This window comes from Cydia strobilella, chromosome 13, assembly GCF_947568885.1.
Source record: "Cydia strobilella chromosome 13, ilCydStro3.1, whole genome shotgun sequence".
NCBI lineage: Eukaryota > Metazoa > Arthropoda > Insecta > Lepidoptera > Tortricidae > Cydia > Cydia strobilella.
In genome coordinates this window covers 8,515,519-8,527,855 of record NC_086053.1, presented here as the reverse complement: position 1 = coordinate 8,527,855, position 12,337 = coordinate 8,515,519, and the positions used below count along the sequence as shown (strand labels likewise).

The 12,337-nt window shown below is 37.9% G+C and overlaps 1 protein-coding gene across 1 annotated transcript; it reads left to right on the top strand.

Moving 5' to 3' along the window:
• Positions 1-710: 710 nt before the first annotated feature.
• On the top strand, positions 711-12,025 carry LOC134746599 (uncharacterized). The gene is made up of 16 exons (XM_063681024.1): positions 711-1,053; positions 2,178-2,318; positions 3,204-3,289; positions 3,837-3,935; positions 4,607-4,727; positions 5,301-5,376; positions 5,710-5,840; positions 6,063-6,215; positions 6,798-6,950; positions 7,083-7,396; positions 9,310-9,439; positions 10,445-10,561; positions 10,893-11,056; positions 11,206-11,296; positions 11,377-11,420; positions 11,835-12,025. The coding sequence occupies exons 1-16, from the start codon at positions 945-947 to the stop codon at positions 12,015-12,017; spliced, it is 2,112 nt and encodes a 703-aa protein (XP_063537094.1). The 5' UTR covers positions 711-944; the 3' UTR covers positions 12,018-12,025.
• Positions 12,026-12,337: the final 312 nt, after the last annotated feature.

Below are 12,337 nucleotides of genomic sequence, written 5' to 3'. Positions count from 1 at the left end.
TTATAAGTTGTTAAAATGTGGTGTACGTTTCACACGCCTTACTCAATTCAGTAACTGACGGCAGGGTAAATTTCTAATTCTTTCTCGGTAGAGCTCATACATAACGGTTATTTTGGACCAACTCCCGGTCTGAGGGTTCCTGTACACGATGGCACAGCGTAGACCAGTCCAAGGGACGCATTTATGCGTTAGAGGGAGCAAGTGATATTGCTCTCTCATTCCACCGCATACCTACGTCCGTTAAGGTTCTAACACACCATCGCATCGCACCGCGACCTGTGTGTTTCGTACCTTTTCCTGGAACTGCTCCAAGGTCGCGGTGCGGTGCGATGGTGTGTTACGCTCTTTAGACTAGCCTATGCGACCTTGGTGCGGTGCGCGGACACACGTATCACGAGTGTGTATAACATTGATCTAGTTAGTATAACTGGATCGCTCATGACGGGTGGGGGATATGACCGAACGGGATAGTCTTATGTATCTTTCAGTAGGAGTAGCAGAGAAAGCGCTGTTATTGTTTGTCCCTGTCACAGTCTCACATTTTTTTTATTCCCCACCGTAAATTTGTATGGTTTATGGTGGGCTACAAATCTAATCGACCAATCATATTGTCGCATTGCGTATATTTCGTCCCTCACGGGCGCACGCGTATAGCTGATCTATGTAATGCTAGGTCTATGGTGTATAAGGTGGTCGCCAAAAGTGACACCAGTGACAGCTGGTCCAGCTGGAATACAAATCGATTGTTGACTGAAATTTGGCAAAATAATGTGTTTATTTATATTTCAATTGAATTCGGATATTAACCAATTTATAAATCGGTAAAAGATTTATAATTTACGTTAAATCTTCTTGTGCCTTGTATAAAGTGTTATGAACCGAAAACCGGTTTGTTTCTACGTATTTGCTCGGTGAACATTTAAACTACAGATTTCTTTTAAATTATGGATAAAGAGAACTATGAAACCTACGAATTCATGCCTGCATCTGGAAGCAGTACAGAAGCGGAACCCTATCAGTTCTTTGTTGTGCAAGACGATGGCACGTTCCTTAGTAAGTTTTTACACAATGACTACTTATATTTTAATATTTTATAAAAAATATTTTTGCAGTACTAGTTGTAGTAATATTATCATTTTTTGTATTGCTAGACACTTTGTTTACACTTTATTCGTTTAAAAACCTGCAAAGGGATTGGTCTTAAATTCTGAAGGTTTCTTTTTAACACTACACACTTGTGACAGAAGAAATAGTCAATATGTATCAAGTTAACTATGAAAATAAAATTAGCTTTAAGCCATGGCCTGTCCTACATGATCCAGTAGTGCAGATTATTTTTAGAATAAAAGTAAAATATTTAATTTGCACACTACATTAAAAATAAAATACAGAATTTGAGAAAATCTTCTTTCTAGAATTGGTATTTTCTATTGGTATTTTATTCTTTTTAGAATTGGTATTTTTTAGCTTTATATAAATGTTACAGTTACAAACACAAACCATTTTATCTATATGAAGGGTTCCCATTCCATGGGTAATCAATCACAAGTTGGGGGCAGGTATGGGTCATTTTTAGGGTTCCGTACCCAAAGGGTAAAAACGGGACCCTATTACTAAGACTCCGCTGTCTGTCTGTCCGCCTGTCACCAGGCTGTATATCCAGAACCGTGATAGCTAGACAGTTAAAATTTTCACAGATGATGTATTTCTGTTGTCGCTATAACAAAAAATACTAAAAACAATAAAATAAATATTTAAGTGGGGCTCCCATACAACAAACGTGATTTGTTTGCAGTTTTTTGCATAATGGTACGGAACCCTTCGTGCGCGAGTCCCACTCGCACTTGGCCAGTTTTTTATTTTGCTGTGATTTTTTAATTTTTCACAGATTTTGATAAAATTTGGTGGATAGTTCCTTATTATGTACAACATAAGCGCAATTTCACTGTATGTCCTACAAAATCTTCCACTGAGTTACGGAAAGTGTATGAAATTTTCTGTAACTCAATGGGAATTTTCATACATGTTTTTTCCCAAAATTGGATTTTGTGTTTATTCCAACCAGAATAAGGAGCTTTTCAAACCTACCAATTTTTATCAAAATCTGACAAAGAAATAAAATCAACAAAAGAATAAAAAATGGCCCGCATATTAGTGCTATTAAAAATGTTTTACAGTTAACAGACAAGTGCAATATGTGAAAGTGCAAGACCCCCAGGAAGTTGTAGAGGGTGAGCAAGCCTGCACCATGCTGGATGTGGCTCCACAGCAGTTCTATGTTGACATTGACACTACTACTGAAATGATCTCTGTACCAGGTAATTTCAATTTTATATATTTGCTTAGAGGATCTTGTTTGATCTTGTTTATTTTCCATGTTTAAATCCATTTTTAGGGTTCTGTAATCTCAAAATGAAAAAACGGAACCCTTATAGGATCACTCGTGCATCTGTCTGTCTGTCTGTCTGTCTGTCACAGCCTATTTTCTCCGAAACTACTGGACCAATTAAGTTTAAATGTGGTACCCCTATGTAAGTTTGTTGAAAAATATTTTTTTCAAACTATACCATGTTACATATCAAATGAAAGAGCTTATTGTGTGAATCTTAAGTGTATTTTTTTATAATTTTAGGGTAAACAGTTTAGAAGTAAAAAATAGGCAAAAAATGATCAACCCCTCCCCCCCTCCCACCTTTATCTCCGAAACTACTAGGTGTAAAAAAAAAACATAATAGATGACAGGAAAACCTATTAGAAATGTGCAGTTAAGCATGAGTCAGACTTAATTACTTGGTTTTTGATCCGACCCCTACGGGTTTTTTAAAGATATTTCACTCACGTATCACATTAAAAAGTACATTGTTAAAATTTGTGTAACGCACGGAACCCTTGGAATGCGAGTCCGACTTGCACTTGGCTGTTTTTTTATTACTCCCCAAAGGCCCAACAATACAATGTAGGTATTGTAAAAAAGAAATGTGCATATTTACTATTTTAAGACTTAAAACAAAATCTATTGGAACAATTTTTTGAGATAAACAATGATACTCTGTCATATAATTCTTTAATAATAATTCTCCCTTTAAAAAAAATATAACTAAACCAATACAATTTATACAGGGTCATTAGATATAATCTTGGTTCAACACATATGTATTTTTATTTTATTGTAAGTGAACAATAATATTTCATGGTTTTCACAGACCAGTTCAGCATACCAGAAGGAACCAACAACTTGTATGCTAACAGCTACCTTTTGCAACCTGAAGCTGAGGCTTCAGTAAATCAGGTATTTCTCCTTATGCCTATGACTGATTGTACAGATGTATTTTCCTATGATAGATGTTTGACCATCAAAACTGACTCCTGATAAATTACTAAACTGGTTAAGGCTCTGAACCGATTATTGGTAAAAAAAACTAAAAAGTTGGTGTATTTTATTTACTTTAAAACTATTGATTAACTTTCAATGTAACATAAAAAAACATGTATAGTCAAATAATTTAATTTCCGACCCATTTCGTACCTTGTCACAGTGACAATCGATATGAAAGTCGCTAGAGACCTCATACTATTGTCACTGTGACAAAGTACAAAATGGGTAGGCTGTACCTATGAAATGAGGTTGGCAAAGAAAAAGGGGCAAGCTATGCTGGCGCCATCTGCTAAATACTTTGACCGCCTAACCCCATTATGCAGGTTCAAAATTTACAAGCTATTCTTCAACAACTTATTACTCTTGTTAGTATACATAGTATCTCATTGACCTAAAATTTGATGTAAGTAGGTACTTGTGTATGACTAAATTAAGCACAATTTTTTTAACTTTATTTCAGGCAAAAACTAAAGTTGAACTAAAACCAGTCTTGCAAGCGGATAATTCTGTCACTGAAACTAATAAACCGGATGTTTTGACAGGAAATAACTTAACAGAGGTAAGCAATTCAAATAATTACTAAGAAGTATTAGATAAACAGATGTAGGTACCTATAAACCGAGTAACTATATGGGTGAACCATATAATAAACATCATCATCATGTGTGTTCATCCGAACTGTACAGTTTTCTCTCCTGTGGGCAATAGTTAAAAGCTTGTTGGGCATGTAGGTAATGATTTTATTATAATTATCCAAATAAAAGGAGTACCTTTTCATGTGTATAAGGATTGAATAAGAAAATTAACCTTCATAGCCCTTAAATTTTGCGTATGTCTACAGGAAAGACGCGAACACAGTTTTGTGTTTGACCCACCTACTATCGAAATTATATATAGGAACAAATACATTTTACCTATTATGCAATAAAATTGGATGTTTTTGTTATGTAGGCTGCATCCTATACTATGCATATAAGGGTTAAATTACCAGCAACACAGTCAACTGACCTTGCATCTTTGCAATAATATTTATAAATGGAACAAACTTAAAATTAGAAAAATAATATTTAAAGATTTTAGACCAGTATGAAATAATATTAATTACTTTGTTATAGAATAACAATGAAACGAATTGCTTAAAGACAATGTATCGTGTCTTGCCGATTTGCACAAACACAAACATAGTGTGTTTATTAATAATAACATACGATATAACATTCTTGTTTACAGATAACTCTGGCAGATGAGCAATATCATATACTAGAACAGAAGGGCTGGATTTTACTAGAAACTAACGAGAAGGTGTATGTCCTAGATACTTTAGGGCTACATGACATAACTAATAACGAAAGTATGTTGTTTGTTTTATGGGCGAATGAACTTTTGGACCGACACTTTTCACGTCTCTGGCGTTACCAAAAATATCTCTGGAATTACCAAGAAATCAGGTTTCCAATTTCATATTTATTTGTCTACATTTTAGGTCTATCAGAGAGCAAATCACTTGTTTTAACGTATAACATAAAATGATATAAAGTTAATATATTACTTATAAGCGAAATTTTCGAATAAAGTTTAAATGTTGTGGACGGATTAGTGTCGGTCCAAAATTTGATTTGTCCTTGTACATAGCTACTAATACCTACCCCCGAGTTTTTTTTTTAACAGTTGTAATATAATGATAGGGTAAATATAAATATTATTTAAAGGCAGACATGATGAAATTTTGTAAAATATGGGTGCCAATCTTTAGATGATTTACTTTAAATGTCTTTGGATATTTTATGATCTTATATGTACGAGTATACCTACACCAATGATGATAACGGACGATAATATTTACAACCAATTTTCTGCGGTTTTTTTTCATGTTGCTAATTCAAGACATGTTGCTAGTTGTTAATTGAATGTTAAAAAATTGCAGAACTAATACAAAAGCTGAAAGCAGAAGATACCGCCCCTGGTGGAACTGAAGCCAGGGTAACTGAAACTGAACCCGGGTAAGAAATATGAAGGTATCTTAACTTAACTCACCACAACTTATTTAAAATTGATGAACATAGCTCACTAGGTGACGCTGTTCATTCATTCATGAACACCGCCACCTAGTGAGCTCTTTAGTATAACTAAAATGGATTGTGGGTACTTTGTTAACGAATAAGGTTTTATTAAGATCACATTGTATGTAGTTTTGTGAGTTGGCAATGTACAGTGCAGTCAGTTGCAGATATCAACTCCCAACAAAGTTATATGCCCCCCTGCATCAACCAACTCTACAGCTGACGGCTCTACAAAAATGAGGCTAAGTCTATTTATTTATGTATTTTTTTTAGCCTGCTAAAGATAGAGTATCCGCCACTAAGTGAAATGGTCATGGGGCAACTAAATTGTGCCCAGAATGAAAGTAAAGTAGAAGAAGCGTCAGAATTATCTTTGATGGTGGATGATAATATTGATAATAAAGGTTAGTGTGCTTTGTGTAATATGAAATATGACTTATTATCTCTTGAATTCTGCGAAAATGTCTCACAGAGCGTTGTGGTCGCTGCCTTTCCACTGAGACGGAGATGAGTGCAGTTTGTAATCCAGCGGAGAAGACAGGCGATTCTATTGGTTGATAATCGCACATCTCTGAAAGACAGCCTTAAGGGGACTTCGCGGAAGCCAACTCTTTATTTGTTTCCAGATCAAATTGAGAAATCCCAATGGGAAGAGAAACCTATCGCAGAGAAAACAGACACTCGTAATAAAGCTCTGGTGGAAAACCTTTACGCCGGGGTTTGTGACAACTGGAAAGATGAGAATGTTTTACGAATACGCACTGACTTCTGTCTAAAAGGTGAACTAAACAAGTTTTTTTTCTATCATTTATGAGAATATTTATTTATTTTTATTGCACAATACAAGAAAGTACAAATAGCGGACTTAATTCCATAAGGCATTCTCAACCAGTCAACCATTGGGCCAAACAGAAACTTACAATTGGTGCGGAAAAGAAAACAGTACAGAGAGATAAAAGTCACTATCTAAATACTACTTACTTTTATCAATATACATACATACATAAATACATAGTATAATACACACACACACACATATAATACGTACGTACGTATATATTGCTTTAGAACTACGATATTCAAATAATTATCACACCTGAACGAACGAAATAATGTCATACGATTTCTCGAATCAAATAGTACAAGAAACTATGGAATTAAGTCAAGCGCTGAATATGAGTTAGTACCGTGGGGCGTACTAGTGAGTTTCTCAAAATTAGTGTACAAATTACGCATTATTTCTTATTGTGCTTAGGTTAGCTAACTCTTCAATGTGTGGTCTGCTTGAAAATGCCTTGTTACCTGAACCTATTTGACGTATTCCAAAGTCTATGAAATAATTTCTAAACTTTTAATTTCAGATATTCCAGATAAGATTGTGTTAGGAAAAACTAAAAATGGAAAGAGACTGGTTTGCCGGGTCATCAAACCGGACGAAAATATTGCCAAAGAAACCCAACATTCCGATGCGGACATGGATAGCATTTCTGACTCGATTGGTTCTACCGATTTGGGTAAGTGACTGCGCAGGACGTAGTGCAGTTTAATTTAAACGAGCTTTAATTTTTAGATTCAATTTATGGCATCATCTCTAAGAAAAATCTCGACGGTTAATTACTATATGAAATTTTGTGTATCTATCTCAGGTGACGACAAATTAGACAGCATATTCAGAATGTGCTTCATGGAGAGCACCGTGAAGTACAGCACCGAGGACGTGGCGTTCGCCGAGAAGGTCATCCGGAACCTGGTGCGGCTGCCGGCGGTCAAGCCCGCTGTCGTTAACCGCAACGTGCTGGTTACTAAGGTACTAGACGGCATATTCAGGATGTGCTTTACGGAGAGCTCCGTGAAGTTCAGCACCGAGGACGTGGCGTTCGCCGAGAAGGTCATCCGGAACCTGGTGCGGCTGCCGGCGGTCAAGCCCGCTGTCGTTAACCGCAACGTGCTGGTTACTAAGGTACTAGATGGCATATTCAGGATGTGCTTCACGGAGAGCTCCGTGAAGTTCAGCACCGAGGACGTGGCATTCGCCGAGAAGGTCATCCGGAACCTGGTGCGGCTGCCGGCGGTCAAGCCCGCTGTCGTTAACCGCAACGTGCTGGTTACTAAGGTACTAGACGGCATATTCAGGATGTGCTTTACGGAGAGCTCCGTGAAGTTCAGCACCGAGGACGTGGCGTTCGCCGAGAAGGTCATCCGGAACCTGGTGCGGCTGCCGGCGGTCAAGCCCGCTGTCGTTAACCGCAACGTGCTGTTTACTAAGGTACTAGACGGCATATTCAGGAGGTGCTTCACGGAGAGCACCGTGAAGTACAGCACGGAAGACGTGGCGTTCGCAGAGAAGTTCATCCGGAACTAGGTGCGGCTGCCGGCGGTCAAGCCCGCTGTCGTTAACCGCGACGTGCTGTTTACTAAGGTCCTAGACGGCATATTCAGGAGGTGCTTCACGGAGAGCACCGTGAAGTACAGTAGCCGGCGATAAATACTTATTGCACATCGGAATTTCGGCTTCGTATAGCGTTGTCTCTCGTTGTCTCCAATTGACTCTTTCTTAAAACCGATGTGTAATATTACGCCGATATGCAATTTTTATCGCCGGGTACTCTATATATCGGTCTTTGGAAAAAGACTGCTAATTTCGGCTTCGTAGAGCGTTGTCACACACAACCTTCGTGGCTTTTGCCATACGATGTCATATTTAAAGTTTCCATGTCATCGATTTGACGTTTAGGTACCTAAGCAAATAATAAACTCCAGTATTTCGTCGTCGTAGAACATCGCCGTAAATAGCCAATTGACCCTTTCTAAAGACCCGTGTACAAAATTTATCGCCGGGCACCGAGGATGTGGCGGTCGCCGAAAGTCATCAAGAATCTAGTGCGACTCGTCTTAGTATTGCTGTATTTATGTTTTGACATAGGTTGTGCCGGTGGCGCAGTGCTGCCGAATCTGCTGTACTCGTCTGGGTCCTTTACCGTAAAGCATATACGTACACTCGACAGATTCCACCTTAAATGCCTCCGAGACATCATGAACATCAAATGGACGGATCGGGTCAGAAATATAAACGTCCTGAGACGCGCAAATGTCGGAGGCATTGAGGTGTATCTGATGGGGCGGCAGCTGCGATGGTGTGGGCACGTGTCTCGGATCGGATATTAGAAGACAGAGTGGCGAAGCGCATCTTCTTTTCAGAACTCTAGAATGGTAAGCGTAAAAGCGGTGGCCAGTACTTACGATATAAGGATGTTCTGAAGAGACATACAAGAATAAGAGTATTCTTTTGATATGAAGATATGCAAACTAGAGCCCTCTGACTGGGAGCGGAAGGCAGCGCATTGGCCCGAATGGCGGCGCCTCAGTCATGATCGAGTCAGCGATTTCGAGACTGAACGCCGCAGTGAGCTCGATAGGAAAAGATATGAGCTTAAGGCTCGGCCGCCAACCTCAATTCCCTACAACTATGTAGGTGGTGTGCTGACGAGCCCAAAATGCGCTCGAGTATTTAGCAAGAAGATAGGGTATGTAAGCCACGTAAGGGCGCACCGCCAGAGAGTGGATCAACTACACCCTAATAACGTGAATTAAAATTGCCTACTCCAGAGCACAGTCGCTGTGGCCGACATCGGTCAGGAGCATCATCATCATTTATGTTTTGACATAGGTTAGGACCAAGGGCATAAAGTTGTAGTTTTCCTTTCTTTCTTATTTTGAGACCTGTGCAAGTAAACGTGGAATCGTTGTTAAAATAGTGGAATCTTGAGCGCTGCATGGCAAGGCAAACAAACGCAGTGAAACCCCCAAAATTTTGATTTAGATACTGTTCTCCTACTCTGGTATTCTGGTTCTGATCAATAAATGTAAATCCAGGTAGTGGTGACACATGAAGATGCAAATCTTATAGAGAGCCTGCCCACGCTAGTGACTGGAGAAGTGGTGGCCGTGGACAAAACTTGGCGATTCGTTCACCGGCCAGAATTATACGCTACTGCGAAAGATGGTAATTATAACTACAATTAACTATATTCCTTTTTTTTTCAGATTAGAAATTTTATACCCTCAAAAGTAGAGGTAACTTTTTTTCTCTAAAATGAAATTTGAGTAACTATAACTATGCACTGAATTATAGTGTCGTTTACATAAATTGTATTAGATATCACAGGAACCATAGCATTTCGGAAGAAAACGGTAATTTGAATTTTGAATAATTACCAGTACTTTTGAGGTTAGAAAAATTCTTTATATTATATTACTGTTACTACCGCTTTTTCATTCCCCCTAGTTTTTGATATGATGGCTTTTTGTTTTGCACCTTAGCTGATCAAAAAACCGGCCAAGTGCGAGTCGGACTCGCGCACGAAGGGTTCCGTACCATTACGGAAAAAACAGCAAAAAAATCACGTTTGTTGTATGGGAACCCCATTTAAATATTTATATTATTTTTCAGATTAGAAATTTTATACCCTCAAAAGTAGAGGTAACTTTTTTTCTCTAAAATGAAATTTGAGTAACTATAACTATGCACTGAATTATAGTGTCGTTTACATAAATTGTATTAGATATCACAGGAACCATAGCATTTCGGAAGAAAACGGTAATTTGAATTTTGAATAATTACCAGTACTTTTGAGGTTAGAAAAATTCTTTATATTATATTACTGTTACTACCGCTTTTTTATTCCCCCTAGTTTTTGATATGATGGCTTTTTGTTTTGCACCTTAGCTGATCAAAAAACCGGCCAAGTGCGAGTCGGACTCGCGCACGAAGGGTTCCGTACCATTACGGAAAAAACAGCAAAAAAATCACGTTTGTTGTATGGGAACCCCATTTAAATATTTATATTATTCTGTTTTTAGTATTTGTTGTTATAGCGGCAACAGAAATACATCATCTGTGAACGATTCCATTGTGGGGAAGATTACTGAGGATGGAAATCAACCTTAAGCAATTGAAATAAGGTTGGATATCGAATGGACTGATACTAATTGTCATTTTTCATTACAGAACTGTCACAAGCACTGGACAACTACTCTGGAGTGGACCACAACTTTCTGCACATTCACATTCACGAGATTCGACTGCAAGACATTGTGCGGACATCGGTAACTTTGAATAAACGACGTGAGTTACTACTACTACTACTACGTCTACTACTAGCAACTTCTTCCGCTTAGAAATCGTTGAATTGGCGCTCGAGATTGCCTTTTCGGCCGCGCAGTCTTACCTATAGGAGTTATATTAACATCGTATGCGAAGACGGCTTATGTCCGAAAATAGCCAAAACAATCAAGGCAATCTCTACTTACCTACTTTTTTCATCTAGCATTGTTATCTACAGTGTAAAGCTTGTCTTATGCTTTTGGCTTTATAATGCAAAGGACCACAGACCAATTTAAATCTAGGCTTCATGGTAGAATAAATTACTTTTAAAATAATAACGTTTCCACCTCAGGCCTGGAACTATCAAGCACGCAGCATTCAGAAAGGATATTCATACCAGCTCTGCCGTTGAACGCCTCCACCAATGTAGAGCCGGAAAACACTATGTTCGGCTACGCTTGCGGGACTTGTGCCGCGATATTCAGATCAGAGAACGACCTCAACACACATCGAGAGGTAATATCAGATTTTAGTTAGAGGCGATAAGATTTTTTTAAGATGTCACAGACTAATATTTCATTCGATAGTTAATTGCCTATCAGATGAATTCTATAGATTTAAAATGCCTGCTGGTACGATTTAAAAATGCCGCTTCGTTTTTGCAGACTCATAAAATGGATACCGATACCGACGACAAATTGACCATAGACACACGAGAAGAAAACCACAACAAAAATGGAATCCTTGTTCTAGCTGGTAATTTCGTTTATTAAAACCACTTTTTCAATCGCATCAAAAACCCAATACTTTTGTATAAATATGTTATTATTTTGCAGATCCTCTCAATAAAACAAAAACGTTTGCCTGTATGCAATGTAATGTAAGTATCATAGTAAACTTTTCTAATCTTTACTAATCGATAAGCAAGTACCTATATTATATGCGTAATAGCGAGAACGTTCTAACTAGTAAGTAGGTACAGTACAACTAACAAAACGTAAAACACTTGGCATACGATCTCGCTTGTTGACATAGTAATTGGCAAGTATTATAAAAGGCTTAACTATTTTCAAACCGCCACAATCTAGGTTTTACAAAAAATTAAAGTCATTTTTAAAATAATTACGTTTTGATGTTTCGTTTCAAGATGAGTCACTCTTTGCCAAAGTTCAATTTAATTTAAACCTTATATCCGAGTGTAAAGGTTCAAGTTTAACTGACCTTTGTTCAAGTCGATTAATCGTACTATGCCTGAAAAAAAAGGTATCTGTTACTTTTCTGTTATTTTTTTCAGGCCAAGTTCCAAAGGTTAAACAACTGCCAGAGACACGTGAAGACCCACATGGCGCCCGTGGACAGCGAAAACCCAGATGACAAGAAAAGAGTATACAAATGTAAAATATGCTACAGTTTCTTCCACCATGCTCCCACGCTGTTGAAACATATTATGAAGAGCCATATTAAAGTGGATAAATAATTTAAAAAGGCTTTTTATTTATTTTTACAATCTAAGTAATTTTGTGTTTGGACCCGGACGCGTCTGCTGAATGGGAGATGGGAGGCATTAGTCTCGGCAGTGGGACACAATGTAGGCTTTATAAAAAAGTTGTGTTAGCACATAACTGAGATGGTACAGGTACATGCAATCAAAAATATGTTACTCTTCGAAGGCCGCAAAATGTGTGACACGCTCTTATGGCTCTACAAATAAGATCGTGGCAGATATTTTGTGGCCTTCGTTGTGTAACATAACATAATATTGCAGGCAAATTCGTATTGCGTTGAAATTTGAGGTAT